Here is an 18,570-nt window from a genome sequence, read left to right on the forward strand (position 1 = left end):
AGAATTGAACCATGGTGTGTCCACCTTGTAACGTACCGGAAAGGTAGGAGGTAGCCTATACAGCGTTTGTAACACTTCCACTTTTTTAACAGATTTTCCATATCTCAGGGTAATTACAAAGTCTACCAGCTCCCTAAATATGTCATTCAGAGATTTATTCCCATCACATACCGGTAAGTCATTTGATACCCCTCGTATCAAAACAACACTGGTCTGTAGTTGAGTGACGTAATCTAGGCCAAGCGCGCGATTCTGCTGAAGGGATGCTCCTCTTTTACCCACGAAATGGACAGCAACTTCATCTGTGCTTAAATTAAAGTTATTAGATACACGATGGTCATCACTCCTCGCGATAAACTGTTCCAAACGGCAGACAAATGAATGTCCAAGAATTATAACACAATGCGGCATCTTGTAAACAGAATGCTGGCAGCGGTCTCTGCGGGGAGTAAAAGTTAAAGAGTTCCATCCGCTTGCGCTTTGTATTCAATGCGATTGCATAAATATACTTACATTAATTGAAGATTAAAGAGCGAAAAGTCAGTTTGTCTGTTGACAGTCACAACAAATAATCGACTGGACCGTACAATCAACAATTTTTCCTTAGTAAATTAAAGCATGCTTGTTTGAAATACTAAATGGCGAGTAGTAAACAACTAAATGTATGTTGCTCAAAATATTCCGGAAACTAAAAAGAAAACCGAATACTTAACAGTTAATGATAATCCGGACAAATAATCAAATAATTTTCTGCAATTATGAAGGCTGGGATAGAGTAAAATTTAGATAAAGTATCAGACAATTGCAAAAAAGCCGAATTAACATAGATTGTAACAAATAATTCAAACTCATAAATTTGGAAGCATATTCGAGGAAATCCAGGACAATTACAAATTCAAACTTTCAAGACCCCGTCTTTCAGTACTCTCAGTACTTTGATTATCGTAAGTGTTCAAGACCCATTTCTCGACGGAGTTACAAGAGTTAATTTACCGGTTACAAGAGCTAATTTAACGGTTGCAGTCAGCAAATAAGGGGCCGATCCTGTCAGTGGAAATTATTCACGGTCGATGTAATTAAGATTAATTATTCAATGATAATTTACACCTATGGTAGCATGGTCTTGATATATGGTATCAACATCTAATGCTGGAATTCCCATGGGTACCAATTTAACAGATATTTTTTGTATTCATGTAAAGCAGAATTTGTTCAAAAACTTGTATGAAAAAAAAATAACTCACTTGCTTCTCCCTCATCATTTGATAAATATGATTAGAAAACGAGAACTGGATACTCAATTAAGTTACTGTCTTTCCACAAATTTATTTAGAAATTAAATTTGTTGTTGTTTTTCGCTTCTATTTGATCACGTGTGCTACACTTATAATGGGGAAAATAGTTCTTGAATGACACTTGAAAGAAACTTGTATAAATTATTTTAAAGTATATTAATTATTTCCTTCTACTTTGGATTACAGCCACGACAGATAGGTCACTGATCTACGTCAGTAGAGCTGAAAGAGCAGACATAGTCACACCAAGCGAGTGTCATTCAAGAACTATTTTCCCCATTATAAGTGTAGCACACGTGATCAAATAGAAGCGAAAACAGACGTGTCATTACCTTATCAATAAAGAAGGAAACGGTGCAAAAATTCAATTTCGTGTTGAATAGATCCAAGAGGGTGAAAAAAACCCCACTAAATTCTTTTTCGGGACTAAAAAAACATCATCAATCAAACAATGTGATAAATGAAATCGAAAGAGATAAAAAAGAAATTTGCTCTACCTCCTGTGATATTTCAGGGGAAATGTGCAAATTTTACAAAACGTTATACAATTCTAACTCGATACCCGGAAACGAAGTAAATTCATATCTCGGCGACTGTGAAATAAAAGCCTTAATTAACATGAAATGATAGAAAACTTGTGATAGTTTTCCAACACTTTGAGAATGTAAAGATGCAGTGATGCATTTAAAAACAAATGAATTCCCAGGTCTAGATGGAATACCAAATGAATTTTATCAATTGTTTTGGAAAGATTTTTCTACCATGTTCTATATAGTGTAGTGAAACAAACATACATAAATATCGTAATGGGCTACATACAGAAACACAATCATTTCATAAAAGTACAGACCAATAAGCTTAACAAATACGGACTATTAAAAATAGCATGTTATACAAAATATTGGATGAAAGTCAATCCTGACATTGGAAGACTGTTTGTCTCGGAAGAAAAAAAGTTCCACTTTTCGGAAAATGCTCTATAAAAATTACTCAAGCAATCCCTAAATTAATATATTTATACACAATTCTAGAACTACCGGCAGAAAACTTTATCAAAAATATGAAAAAAATTAATTTTTATCTTCATATGGAACAACCATTATAGGAAAAAAAGGAATACTGTGATAGGGGAAATAAAAGACGGATGAATAGGTTTAATAGATATTGAATCAAAATTAGGAGCTTTAAAAAAACAGCATGGGTACCTAAATGTAGATTATTAGAAACTAAACATGTTTTAAATTACTTAGTGGACAGTTTTTTCAAAGAATTAAATACATGTATAGACATTCGTTTCATCTCAATCACACCAGACACAACTATTTTAAAAATCGATAATGTTAAAAAAAGTGCCCACCTCTACAAGGCAGTCTTTTCGTGTTTTTTGTATGTGCAAAGCAAGGTCTTAATTTAAATCAACAGAATCTACTGAATAAATTGTTGATACAATTTGGTCTAATAGCTTTTTTACGTCCAAGGGCAAAACTGTTTGTTTTAAAACTAAAATTAAGTTTCAATAAAAGGGGTTACATGCAGTCCCTGTTCTCCCCTTCATACAGGATTGCATAAGTATTTCGGCTTGAAGATGATTCCACGAGTGACGAAATTTTGAAAGGACATAGTCGATAAGGTTGAAAGTATTGGGGTGGCCATTTGAAACTGAGGCAATTTGACTGCGGTCAACTCACCTGCAATAACTTCTAGTTGACGAAATCGATTTACCCAAAAGGGATTGGTGAACATTATAAAACCTCCACGTCCATAAGAAGATGCCATGTAAACACCTTCGATAAAAATCCCTTGTAAAAGACGCAAATATTTGTGCCGGTCATTGTTCAAAAAGTGAAGAATTGGAAAACCTCGGACGGATAACACTTCCTCTTGCCTTTATCTTTATAGGTTTATATTGTTATCAACTTTTCATAAAAATAGGTTCACTTCTAAAGAGGGATATTTTTTACCAATGCAACTGTATGTTACATATAAATAAACTAGTGTGAATTACTCAATTAATACAAGAAGAATGTTTGTGTTGGATATCTACTGAGTCTTATGTCAAAATCAACACTCTGTGTTTTAACACAAGTTTAAGACACATTTCCTGACCGAGTTGCAAGAGATGATTTAACGCTTTAACTTCCAGTCTGCAAATCACGTGATCCAGTGCAAATTCATACGATGACCATTCATGGTCGATGGAATTATTATTAAATTATCCAAATACAATTAACATTGATTGTACCATGGTCAAAATACCGTATGTTCGGTTATTTTTGCGATTATCTAATTTTCGCTTCTTTTTCCTGATATCTTTCAAATTGCAAATAATTCAATACGCAGTAACTGTATCCTTTATCATTTTTATAAGAAACTTTTTAAATCGCAAGAAATGAAAGATGTAAATTAAAAATGTTACAAATTTTACGCCATTTTCGCAAATTTTGTGTCTGATATAAAAAAACAACAACCTGATAAACAGTATCCAATTCTATTCACGGGAATGTACTGTCAAGAGTATTATGCATGGTCAAATTAATGAAGACTCATGATCAATGTCTTAATCGATTCTGTATCCATTTAATATACTAGTATTCCACTGTATAACAATTTCGTATACTCTTGTACAAAATATATTTTCTAAACAGAGATTACATTGAAAACAATGAAAAAGACAATTAAAACAGTATGTTTTAGTATCTGATATGCATGAAAATGTAGTAACTGTTAGCTCGTAAGTAATATTTGTATAGTACTATTTACATTAAAATCAAACTTTGCAAACAAGTGCTGGGTTTAAACCTTGATCTAGCTTATATAAAGGAGAGTTATCAGTAATAAAAAAAATATATAGAACGTTACTAGTATGCAGTAATTGGCAGAAGTTATTGATCATCACATTTTTTTTACTATCATGCATATGTGTACAACGTCACATTTCTACCAATATCAATTTCATAGGTCCCATATTGGGTTCACTCTGTTTATAAAGGAAGATAAAAATATCAGCATTGTTCTACAAATACAAAACAACATACTGTGGAATCATTAATTTTCGTGGGGGCCAATTTTCGTGGATTGCTGAAATTTTATAGGTTCGTGGGGACGTAATTTCGTGTATTTTCTTAAACCTACAAAATGAAATATGACTTTATAAGCCTAATATATTATTCGTGGAGGATGTTAATTCGTGGATGAGAGGTACCTACGAAATCCACGAAAATTGAACCACCACGAAATCTAATGATTCCACAGTATTTAAGGTTTTCTCAATATTAAAAAAAAATACATTCTTTATTATATATTGATACATGTACTGTGGGATCATTAGATTTCGTGGTGGCTCAGTTTTCGTGGAATTCGTGGGTACCTCTCAACCACGAATTAACATCCTCCACGAATTAATAAATTAGGGTAATAAAGTCATATTTCCTTTGTAGGTTTCAGAGAATACACGAAATTACGTCCCCATGACCCTGTAAAATTTAAGCAATCCACGAAAATTGGCCCCCACGAAATTTAATGATTCCACAGTATATATAAAATGTTCTAACCAAAATAAAAATAGTCTTAATCGACAGCAGCCATAAAAATAACATCTGCCTTATCGCGATGCGCAATATCTCGGTAGATTTCAAAATCATCTTCCCGTTTCACACCCATCAATTCAATTTGTTTTGTTATTCTTGTTGTGCAAAGAGATATTTTACATGTGAATTGCACACAATTTTAGTTTACACGCAGAGCTTTTGAAAGGAAACTTATTTTAACTCGTCCATTTACTTAGTATGTAGGATAGAGTAGTTATAAGAAATATGTATTGTACATTATATTATTTTTATTCATGCATATGTTACTGGTTATTATATCGTAAACGAATTTCAAGAAGTCATGAGACAAGTTCACAGATTACATACCGGTGCAGGAATAAATATAACAAAGAAACTCTTTGTTCCTGAATCACTTCGTGAGTTTAGTTATGTCATAATGAAAAGTGGTTAATTATAGGTCCTCAATTTTGGATGCTAATGGTCATTAAATTGTTAGAGGAGTTTTAAGTTCCTTTAAGAAAATAAGATACATATATTACGTTTCTCTATTTCGTAATATGTAGTACCCGTTTTAGGGGTGATTTTGGACCCCTCCATATTGTGACGTAAATCCTAATGAAATAAACAAGAAAATCAAGCTTAAGTATACTTTTTCAAATATTTTCTTTCCCAATATACTTTTTAATTAATAACGTGGCGCAATGGGTTGAAGCATTTACTACAAATCATGAAGTCATGAAGTCGAATACCGCTGGGGCTTTTATAAATGTTACCTTTCATAACATTTTTTGAATATATACTTAAGTCAAATATTCTAAAAATTGAAAATTATAAACTGGTGAAGGTATCTTAATTATGATGAACGTTTATACACATTAATATTGACATGATGTGACTTTTGAATTGATCTTTTCATATTGATAATTCTTTGTAAATCAAAGCTGAATTGAAATAGTTCAGGTTTCATAATTTATCTTGTATTGTTGTCTTGATGTATTTAAAACAGTTACAAGCGCGCAGTGCCGCAATGAAATATACAAAAGGGCTCAAAATACAGTTTATTAACCAGGCGAACTGTGCAGCTACCAGAAAGTTTCTTTCCAAGTTACGTAAACTGTACAACGACAAAATATAACACAGCAGAAACAGAACGGCTGAGGACATGTAGGCAAAGAGAACGACAGTTGTCACCAGAGACATTTTGATCAGATTGGTTTCAACGTTGTGCCTGCTCATAGATCGCCTTTTGAGTCTATGCATCTTCCTTAAGTGGAAAGCCATAATCAGGAGGGTAGGGATGATAATAAGGTAGACCCTGAATGTTACGATTACGTAGGTCGAAGACTGTATGCCAGATTCATATCGAAGCAAGAAGTACAAAACGGCAAAACATGCACTCAGAATCCACAACACTGCTGATGCACAAAATATGTTTCGAATGGTGATCTTGTTAAACTTGATTGGCTCTGAAACCATGTAACTTCTGAGTCCGAACAGCAATACCACGTGGGATGCGCTTGAATGAGTGGCGCCATAAAAGACGATCAGAAACACTTGACAGGGAAGCTCTCCTAGCTTAAAGTCCGTAATTTTTATTCTTGCATGAATGAAATAAAGACACAAGTTTACAAGATCCGTGAATATTATAGTGCCGATGACATAAAACACCGTGCAATGGTATGCTTTGTCCAACACGATTTTAGAGAGCGTGAGCACATTTCCGACTATTCCGAATATAGATATAACGACAACCAAAATTTGAAGATCATTTTCGCTATTGAAATAAACTGGTATATTTTCTGAAATCCAACTCACTTCGATTGAGGAGGAATTTGTCTTGTTGTAGGTACTGTTGAGATCACTGCAAATAAAGCAGAAACAGATAACATCACTTTTTGATATAAGACATTTTATAAAAAAAATGGTTCGGGGAAATTCTTTAATAACTTTATTATTTATGCATTGGTACTTCAAGCGCTAAACATAGCTAAGCTGGTTAGGGAATCAGTTTCAGGTGTTTACGCACATATTTGCAGGGGCTATTGTGAATATAAAATTCGGGCTATTGTGAATCTAAGGTGCAGGGCTTACGTACATCATTGCAGGGGTCGCCACGCAGTGATGAGGAAATATAATGCCTAAACAGAAGCTGGAATATAGAAAAATCAAATCGATTCTTCTAACTAAGCTTGCACAAAGTAAAAGGACGAGTGCACTTATGGGCCCCGGTAAAAAGTGAAAAAATGAAAATTAAAATTCAGCATATTTTTCCTCTAACATCACCTATTGATATCTATTCCATAAGAATTAACAAGCTTTAGCGCTCAATTTTTGTATATAAAAAAGCACGAAGCTTTAATTACAACATAGTAGGGGTCAGCCGACATTCGTGATTTTGTATAGTAAATCGAGGACCACCATTTCAAAGCCTCTGTTTACTGTCAGCCTAACCGAGTACAAACTTGTGAAAAAGACAAAATACGTATTATACATTTAGAAAACTGTAAAAATAAGAAGTTTGTACTACATTAGGCTGGTACCTAAAAAATGAAAAACGTATGAAAATTTCAAGGTTTTTCCTATAGCAAGCGAAAGCTATTACATGCGTGATCCATGTTTGAACCTACGCATGGAATAAATTATTTCAAACAATCACGTGGGTTCTATCCAGGTAGACGTTTGTCAAATGTGCTCACTGTAAAACATTGACACGTTTTAAATCGCTTTCCTTCAACTTTGTATGGTCAGGAATGTTTGTGTGATCACTATGGTAATATGCAACTTCATAGCTTTATTAGATTTTTTTCAGACGTAAAATAATGCATAAAGTATAATTCAGCAAACGCGCCAATCGATCCACCAACAGAATAATGTTGATTTAAATGTCTCCTCCCTCTGATTTAAATAGACACAATTCAAGTGAGTTCGGTTCGATTTTCCGGATTTAGATTATTTATAGGCATTTAAAAATCCTCAATTTTTTTAACTGTATTCTAATTGTGGTAAATTTAAGCGTGCAAATAAATCAGAAGTATCCATCAGTGCTTAACTATTACGAGAAAAAAGCAATTTGTTGATATTTTCTACATAAAAACGGCACTGTAAAAAGGGCCCATTCTCTATAGCTTAAGTGCACTCGTCCTTTCCTTTAGAACCAAGCTAGATTAGCGCTTTTCAGTACTATCAGTACTTTAATTCCTTCTGGTTTTTATCGTTATCCAGGAGGTAATATACAATATACTAAGAATTAGCATTTGTGAAAAACGCTCACTTAAATTGTACATGCATCATGTAGAAAAACAAATCTTCCGAACATAATTTACCATAAAAGTAAATATCTCACCCATCATATTAAAGGTTATATGCTTGCTAACACAAACTCATGTCTAAAGCGGTTTGTTACTTTTCAAATTAATGTGAATTTTAAAACTTTGCTCTAAAGGGGTGTAATTATCTGGCAGTTTCTTTTAAAGATTCTTATTATAATGAATAAAGGAATCATGATGATAATTGTGTAGATCATAACTTCTTTAAATCATGAAACTCATCCCCCGACCAATAGTAGGATCCAAAAGGTATCCAAAGTTTAATATAAGATTACGAAAGAAAACCCTGGACTTTTGTTGCTATAGCAATAAGTAGGTGTTCCGTTCTTATAAACATTTAATGGTCTGTAAGAAATCGTTTCTTTTATGTAGAAAAAAGAATAATTGATACAAGGTTTAGGTGAAAGAAATTTTCAGAACTGAAGCTCATGTAAAATTACAAAAAAAAAATTAAAAAAATTTCAACTACTTTTTGTGACGACCAGAAGTAACACCGATTCTAACAAAACATGTTAAACATAATATGTATCTTCATTCATGTCTATCTTTCCTTCAAGTTCGCCGTTGAAGTATTTGCCAAATTTGGGATCTCAATGAGACAAGGATTTTTTTGGATCGAAACAGGCAAAGGGATTGCTCAATTAAAAAAAATGAAATTCTTGAACATTTTCATAATGTACATTATTGTTTATTAGGCTAGCTTAAACAATCAAAGAAAAACATTAAAACTTAAATTTAAAAATTTGATTGTTTTAACGATTCCGCTGAGAACCGGAAGTGATGGTTAACAAAATGATACCTGTTAAATATATTTCCAATCAGATGTCTATCATTTATTAAAGTTTCTTTAACTTATCACTTACGTATTCTGAGATTTCGCGCTTACAATATTTGAACAAAAGAAAGCTAGTAAGGGTATTTAAAATATCTCTACAGAAGTAGAATTCATTTGTTCATTCTACATTGCATTGATGGCATTTGTTTTCCTTTGTACTAAAATGGAATTCCATTCAAAATTATTTTAAAGTACTCTCTGTGACAACCGGAAGTAATGCTAAACATTTTAATTAAATCTACATACATGTACATAGGTCTTTCAACTCACAAAATTGAGTTGTTCAAGTCATAATCGTAATAATAATCCTCAAGCCATAATATTTTTTTTGTCTCGGAGCCGGAAACGGAAAACGAAAGTGTGCAATAAAAATTAAATATTTTCATTCTTGTACATTAACCTAATGTACTCTATTGTTTATCAGGATAATCAAAACAGTGAAAAAACAGACGAGTAAATGCTGCCGGTGTCGTATAATTTAAGGTCCGCCCCGTAAAATGGTCCGGCCGGACCTTTAATGTTAACATTTAAGGTCCGGCTTTCCCTTATAAGAAAAGGTCCTACCCGTAGTCATTGTTAAAATTTCTCTTAAAGCTATACACGCTATAATTTACGTCAATTTTGAATGACAGTGAAAACGCATGTGTTTGTCTACTTATAAAAGTTATCCTTAATCTGTAAATTACAATGGTGAATTCCATCTCGTTACAAAGATATAGAATTTTAATTGTTTATTTTCCTGCCAGGAAAATATACCTTTTCATGAATATTGATGAAGGAAGAGCGAAACCGACCTCATTGCGCATGTCCGCGGAGAACTAGGTGGTCGTTATTGTTTGCCTAATTAAATATCCAACTTGATTTTTAATATGCTTAACAGTAGTTAATTTGAAATACATACATGTATAATGAGTAAAATACGTTTTGTCATTCACGATACCCTTACTTCTGCATTAACACTTATAGGATCTATAAATAGCACATAGGGGAAAAACACAGGTCTAAGTCATTTTTTTAAAGGAAGTATTCATATCTACTCACAGGCTTGTATTTTTTTTCTTTTGTTTGTACTCGTATATCGGACAAATTTATGCTTTACTGAAAATATCCTTTCCTTTATGATACTATCACAATTATGAAGATGTTGACCCTTCACCAGTTGTGGTATGATAGACTAAATTTAGCTGTCGATATCACGTGATAGATTGATATTCACAAGGAGGCATTACTTTCCTGGCAGGAAAATAAATATTTTTTATTGTTTAATATTTGATATATTTGTTACGTGATCGAATTGAGCATTATAATTAACAGCATTAAGGTAACTTTTATTAGTAATCAAACACATACATTTTCCCCTTTATTCAAAATTGACGCAAATTATAGCGTGTATAGCTTTAAAGTAATTGTTCTTTTTGCTCGTGTACTTGTATTTTAAATATGTCTTTGTTTACATAATCCAGTCGGCCATTTGCGTATTACTTTGTGGAATATAAAATATTCATAGCGGATATTTTGACCAATTTTTTAAGAATCTGAAAAAAAGAAAACCAAGAGTATTTTGACAATTATTTGTACACACCATTTAGTCCCTTTGTTTTTAAATCTCTTCCGGTGTATATGTATTAGCAGAGGGTTCCATGACAGGTAAACACGGGTAAAAGAAGCCCTGCAGGCATTCACACCTGTGTTACACCCCTTAACTGAGAGAGAAAAAATGTCTCCGCTGTAGTGCTCTACGCAACTAAGATTGGCTTTTTAACTTTTGCTTTGTTTAATTTTCAGTAGATCAGAAACTTATGATAATATACTTAGTCTAATAACTTATACGTCTCTACGTAGATTTATCACAAGTTTAAGATAATTAATAAAAGGTCGCAGATGTGGATTACCGTAACAGAGGGTATACGTTGACACTATAGTGTAAACATGTACGTACTGTGGTACAGTATTCGATCACCTCATTATTCTAAAAGACTTATTCCCTCTTTCTTTAATCAAACGTACAATACTGTTATATGTATATAATGATGCATACATGTAATTAAGCAAGGATTTGGAAACAAGTAAACACTAGTCTTATTATAAGTAATATAAATCCGCCTCCATCGATAATGTTTAAATTCTATATCACAAAGCGCTTTAATGCAGAAATATATTTGTAAACTGCCTAAAAAAATCCTTGTTGATTTAAGAAAAATTTTGTATATCCATGGAGTAAAATATTGACGTCCTTATCAAATGGATAGTGTCTAGAGTAGCAATCTTGCATTGGTATAGATTAATAACTCTCTCTCTCTCTCTCTCTCTCCATGATGGTGAAGTGCCTAGTTACATATCCTTCGATGCATCAGTATCATTGGTATATAGGAAAATACTTAATCAAGTTGACACTTGTATTGACTCTAATTTAATGATGATCTTTTGTTTCAGTGGGTAGGACCCAATAATAAAGTTAAAGAAATGGTCCGCCACGTTGAAATACTGAATGCAGATAATTAATATTCATATGATAAATATTCGTATAAATACTTGTTTTGATTTATCCCTATAATCTTTTAATTTAGGGCTAGGCCCTAATGTTATGGCACAGAAAAGGTCCACTTGTTGAAATACCCAATGCAGAAAATTAACAAAATTTCATATTGATACTTGCTTTGATTGACCCCGATGTCCTTTTAATTTAGAGATAGGACCTAGATGTAATATTATGGCTCGTTTAGAAAAGGTCCGCCCCATTGAAATACTGTTTGCAAAAAATGACCTTTCATTTTAGAGGTAGGACCCAATATTATAGTTCAAGAAAAGGTCCGCCTCGTTAAAAGAACTGCATAGTCATGCATGAATGTAGTGAGTTTGTTATAGATTTTTATTGTGATATTTTTCAGTTGAACTGCGAATGTTGGAGTGGACATGAAACTGACTTCAGTGAAGGTTTTATTTTTTTAAAATGTACTCAGAGTTGTAACACATTAACTGTAATAATATTTATATAAATAATTTTCATCGTAAAATATTTCAATTAAAGGGGCGAGACCAGATACATGTACATTTATATATATACATGCATTGTGTCCTTAAAAATTAGTGTAATGTTAAGTAAAAGAAGTAGTGAATATATTAAAATTGAGTTTTATCCTATGACTTTTAAAAATGTGACAAACGCATGAAATTCGTTGCAAACGGTTGTCCGTTTCGTTGAAATAATCTTAAAATATTAAGGTAGGTTTGTCCTTTATGTCTGACGATATCGATTTTCATCTAATGGCAATAAGAAATATGTGGGGGAAATAATGAATGATATTAGTGGGGGTAGCAGGCAGGAATCTAGAGTACCATTTTGCCGGAGTGTGAACATTTGGCTTTTTCACACAAATATTTTCCACGGGTGCACGAGGACAACCCCCCAACCCCCCCCCCCCCCCCCCCCCGTCTGAACCTTTGGTGAAGTTGACTTTTTTTGGATAGAAATTCTTTTACTTAAAGTCATGTACACAACATGTTCAATTTTAAATATCTAAAAATTAGTGGAAAATAAACGATTAATGTACCCCCCCCCCCCACCATTGCAAATGAAAATGAAAAGAGCATGTTGTGTACATGACTTTAAAGGAATTTCTACCAAAACAGTGTCAACTACCCCAGGGGTCTAAATTCGGGGGGGGGGGGCTGTCCTCAAGCGCCTGTGTTATTTTTTTTCTAAGAAGAAAATCAGATCCCTTTAATTTTTTTGCCAGCAGCAAAATGCATATACAGCCGAAGGAATAGGGCTTTTTACTAATCTTACATGTATGTTTTTAATTTCTTATAAGCAAATCAATTCCTTTGGATACTCCCCTTCCTTGATTATTATAGTCCTATCCAAATATAAAGTTTCAAATAGAAAGAGGGATTGAAGAACTGAATAATTTATAATAATTAGCATAACTTTCACTTACAACTGTAATAATATGCCCTAGTCATAGGGGCGTCGTATCCCCCCCCCCCCCCCACTCTATCTCTCTTTCTCTATAAAGGTATTATTTATATATATGTCATAGAGAGAAGAGCGGATACGATGCCCCTGTGCCCTAGTGCAAATAAAAAGTAGCAATGATATCGCTTGCATGTACCGTTGGAATTGAATTGTAAAGAATATTTGATTTTAAAAAGGGTAACGTTTTTAAGCGTGTATCGTATTGGAAAGATGTGCAAAAAGATGACGTTGGAAATGTCCATTGTTTACATGATTATTTCAAACAGTCAAACATCTGAAGGTGTGAACCCCTCACACCTGCAGGGTGGTGTGTGTATACAGCACCTGGTTCAAGCCATTGTTTAATTAATGACACCAATCAGTTTCATTTCCTGTTTATATAAGATAGACCGGCAAAACTAAAGTTAAAATGAGAATCCAGTTTTAAACAGTAATAATTTTTGTGATTTATTTGTGTTCACCAAGCTACATGTATAAGTATTTTCATTAAAACTCTGGATTTGCTGAATATTTACTGACTCACCTCGGGTAGGTACTCCTTTATAAGAATTACAAAATAATACCACTTACTAAGTATTTTGTAACAAATTAGTCGAAATTGAAAAAATATAAATGAAAAAATATACCCCGGACCTTTAATGTTAGGCGGACCTTTTCTTATACGGGCCGGACCCTTTTAGAGCAAAGGCGGACCCTAAATGTTAACATTAAGGGTCCGCCCGGACCATTTTACGGGGCGGACCTTAAATTATACGACATGTCGTATAATTTAAGGTCCGCCCCGTAAAATGGTCCGGCCGGTGAGAACCGGTAGTGACTGCTGATAAAACGGCCGACAAACCGACACATGTAAAAACAGCTTTAAACAAATGTCTTTTACCTTTAAAAAAAAAATAGTGTTGTTTCTGAGAAATCACGAGTACACATTTGTAAAATATACTAATCTTAATAATATTAATGAAATATTTTACCGGAAGAAGTAGAATTTTTATTTTTATTTTTATTCTTAATTGCATGTATGAAATAATTTATGCAATTGTTTATACTGAAACGTTAATTCCATGTCAACTTACGAAAATAAAAAATAAAATTTAGGACCGCCTGTGACGACGAAAGTTACGAAAGTTACGACGAATCAAACAAAACAATCGAAAAACATCTCCATACATAGGTCAATCATCCCACAAAGTTTAGATAATTAATTTGTACTGTTTCTGGGATCTCGTGTTTGTCACGGGTCAGGTAAGGACGACCGGAAATGAAAAAAAAAACACATCGAGATACATGTATTATCAATTTCTGTCATTCATGAAAAAATCAGGAAAATATATCCGGTCATCTCTGAGAGACTCTACCAACAAAAAAGGGAGAAAAAAAAGAAGAAAAAAATAAACTACCACCACTATAAGGTTTCCCGTCGGAAACGAAAGACCTTAATAATGCTATAATTTGTGATAATATTAGATCAATGTATATAAACATAAACATGTACCCTTATTCATGTATATCATAAATAATATATCAACTAGAAAAAAAACCCATTATGTCTTACAGAGATGAAAGAAGTATAAGCTATTCAATATTTCACATATGCAACCCTTGTTGACCTTGCTGTACGTGCAAAGAAAACAAAGAGGGCGTGGGGAATCAGTTTCGAGTTCTTAAGTACAGGTTCACGTAAGAATCAGGCAAACAGTGATAAGTCATATATTTCATATTGAGATGATAATTTACTTTGAGAACAGTATATAAAAGTGTTCTCAAAAAATGATAAAATTTTTAGTGAATCTTGCATAATTGTGAAGCTGTGTTACTAAAAATAGATCCACTCTGTCACAGTTTTTAAACACAATGAAAACACTACGGTATGAAGATCTGACAGGATTTTCAGAAATTCAGTGTCAATTCATTTATTCAAAAATGTTGGTATGAAGAGAAGACAATGCCCTCTTCTTTTTTCTAATGTTAAAGATGTAGTATCCCATTGGTTTCCATGGCAACCACGACAATAATGAGCCATACAGTCTTTAAAATTAGAGAAAAACGATCACTTTTATGTCTCTTTTTAAAAAAAACAGCAAACATATATGACTGTGTATTATAAATAAATGAATAAAGGATATTCAAATTTCCCCCCATGCATCAAAAATTTTCTGGGGAAAACACTGTATGTAGTCCAAATAATGTAGCTACCATCATGGTAATTACATAAATACAAATATTAGTAATTAAAGATGAAATCATGATATATCATGATAAGTACATAGTATTTCACTAGTTATCTTATTATATAAATATCATAGCATTCTGAGATTCTTTTTTTATATTAGAAATTCAATTAACTTAATCATTAGTTATTGTTCTGTCTTCCTTGGTTATTAACCATGCAGCTAAATTTGTCTTTCTTAATGCTAATTACACATAATTTTTCTTGAAGTAATGAGATATAAAATTTCTTTCTTCTTTCTATACATGTATAATGGACAATCAGTGAGAAAGGGACATACATATATACTTATCTTCTACATAAATTAGTTATACATGTACATCTTATTACTGTTATATATATTAACATAGTTTTTTGACATTGAAAAAATTTGAGTGTGAAGTTCAAAGTTAGTTATTTCCTCATATACATGTAGCTTGTAAGCTCTTTATCTGTTGGAGTTGTTTTAGGTCCTAACATAATCAATTGTTTTAATTTCTCTGATTGCCCTGGTGCAATCAGATTAAGCACTGAGTCAACACATTCTTCGACTTTTCTCTTGTTGAAACATTCCGTAAGATATATTCTGCCTCATCAGTTCAGTTTGATGTTATGACAGGGTCTATGATTGTCAAAGTTCTGAGCCCTGAAATAGAAAGATTTAAAAACTAGAAATATTGTTACTTTTCATATGTAATGTAAAACAACATATAAATATTAATACACCAGTCAGGTCAATAAAGCCTAGATAAAACATTGATTCCTATTCCAGTCTGAAAAGAAAGAATCAGTAGATAGGGAAAGTTGATGGTTGGGTGGATTGGTCTATGTTAGTAAAATTGAAGGTAGGGCCAATTGTGGAACCCTATTAGACACTATTAAATCAATGTAATCTTAAATGAATTAATCAAAGAAGATTTGAACTTCTGCAATGGGATCTCAACCCATGACCATTTATGATACACTGAATGGTTTGGAATAGGGAAAAACAACAGGGGATACTTGCCAAACCATTACATAAATTAAATAGATCTTCAAATACCAGCAACAAATATAATTGTTAAGGGTTGGGGTGTAAATTGACCAATGAATTATAAAAATATGGGATAAAAGATAACCCCCGGGCATTTGCATACCAAAGTAATCGCCACGTCTTATCATGAGCTGTATCAAAGAATTTACATGTACCCGTACATTTAGGGGTGGGGATCTCTACTGGAACACAGCGAATTACCAGTATATATTGAGGGGGTGGAAATGACCTAATCATTATTTTAACCTTTGCAATTATTTTATAAAATTATATTATTGGTCAAATATTGTTAAAAAGAAATTTCTAAAAGAGTGAAAGTGTTTTGATTATAATATACTTTTATCCACATCAATACCGACAGGTGTTCCATACCCCCAAGTTTAGTGAGGGGAAAAACCCCACCTTATTTTTACCCCACAATGAAAACAGCTGTAAAAAAAACCTACAATGTGGAACTTTTCATTCAAGATTGACTGGTGTTTTGTTTCAATTGAACATATATTAGTTTCTAATATACATGTACATGTAGGGATAAATCATTTTTCAATGTATCTGAAAACAAAGGGCAGTGTAAGGCTACTGCAGTACATTTATTCAAATCAAGATATGAATATAAGTTATAAGAACGCGCCTTTTATAATTAGACTTGTAAATGAACAGATGAAAGCATACATTCGTAAAGTATGCAGTTATATTTGAGTGTCCGGATAATTGCCAAAATCAATCGCTTTGATGTTCTAAAAATAGATTCGGGGAAAACCAGTATGATCACCGATACATGTAGTGAAATATGCCAATAAAAACGAAAACTTCACTGCAGTTGTTAGTTAACTTATATCACTGTTTGAAAAAGCTTATTTCATTCAACATGTATAGCGTGGATATGCAATAATATACCTGTATATAATGTGGGGTATGGCTTCCTTCGCTGTCCGCGGCTGGGTTGACAGGTTGTTTGTCGGCCATCACTAAGTTTTAAACTTTGCAGATGTCTTGTTATGTCTCTGCAACAATTACAAAGGGTCACTGGAGTTGTTTATTCTGGATCGGCTTTATACAGACTTGTGAAACTGTTTGCGTAGTGTCCCGAAACCGTGTAGTCTTCTCGAACTTCCATTTTCGCGCACTAGCGTATGTAGCAACGAGACGCCATCTAGCGACGATATTGTGAATCAACAAGGAAAGACAACCAGATTTCACTCGAATTTGCTAATTTTAACGGCAATTTTAACTCAAAACTCAAACTTTTCAACACTTTTTAAAATTGGAAATCATTGTGCTGAGTGAGTTTAGTTACTATTTATAATCAATTTTTCTCGTAAGGTTTGCTGTTTTTAGTAATTTGATAAAAATATATGCTATTTTACTAAGACTTGCACGGCGTCAAAATTGAGCGCCTTGTCAATATATCGGGCCCGTATTCAAAAACGAAACGGAATATTTCAGAATAATTTGGCATATACATTCTAAACATCCCAGTTTCTTGCTGGGTAAAATTTCGTTTTATTTTGCGTCTTATCACTTATCACAAAATTTCGATATTGCCTGATTCTTACGTGAACCTGTACTTAATTGTTCTGTTCCTTTCTAATCTTTACATATAATTAGAGGTTTATAAAAAAAAAAAGACCAGGGATAGAATACAAGAAAAAAAATGTCTACTTACCCATATTGTAGCATGATATAGCTGGTATATGTATATCAGGCCAAAGGTCTACTTCACCTATTGTAACACTCTATGTTTTTAGAGCACACACACTGGCAGCTAATGCAAAACGAGATATCACGGGAAACGTTCTCTGACGTAATCTATTTTCATCTGAAAGCGTAGAAATCATTTGCGCTGTTTCAGCATTCAAAATCAGATAATCCTCTATCTCAATCTGCAGTGTAGAGCGAAAACGTCTATAATTATTTCATTAACGATTTATAAAAGAATGGATACGTGTTGCTTCTATATGAGTGTGCTCATATTTTTCTATAAGATTTTACATCGGAAAAACATCGTCAGCAATTTTTTGCAATTGAAATTTATGACGTTTTGATAATAAGTTCATTGATTCTAAATTTACAGATACATAATAAATCCATCACTAATTTCCCTGCATGTACATGGTAACGAGTGCGTCATGTTTATGCGAATTATAAATAAATGAAAAATATAACCTCCAGATATAAAAATCACTTACATTTTTATCATGCAACTCTTAATCTGCGTGAAAATCTTGGTTTTTCTCATTTGAATAGTTACCAAGCAATGTCTTTTGGTCTCACTGTATATAAATGAGAATGTCAGTAAGAGTTAATATAGTTTATTTGCAATGAAATAATAACACATTACTGCGATAAAG

General features: G+C 32.9%; 1 protein-coding gene across 1 annotated transcript; it reads right to left on the minus strand.

Annotated features, from left to right (window-relative positions):
- Positions 1–4,844: 4,844 nt before the first annotated feature.
- Positions 4,845–18,029, minus strand: LOC109617839 (G-protein coupled receptor 183-like). Its single transcript, XM_020064676.3, has 2 exons — positions 17,886–18,029; positions 4,845–6,704 (listed from the first exon to the last, which is right to left on the minus strand). The coding sequence occupies exons 1-2, from the start codon at positions 17,897–17,899 to the stop codon at positions 5,807–5,809; spliced, it is 912 nt and encodes a 303-aa protein (XP_019920235.3). The 5' UTR covers positions 17,900–18,029; the 3' UTR covers positions 4,845–5,806.
- Positions 18,030–18,570: the final 541 nt, after the last annotated feature.

This window comes from Magallana gigas, chromosome 7 (assembly GCF_963853765.1).
Source record: "Magallana gigas chromosome 7, xbMagGiga1.1, whole genome shotgun sequence".
In the NCBI taxonomy this organism is placed as follows: Eukaryota; Metazoa; Mollusca; class Bivalvia; order Ostreida; family Ostreidae; genus Magallana; species Magallana gigas.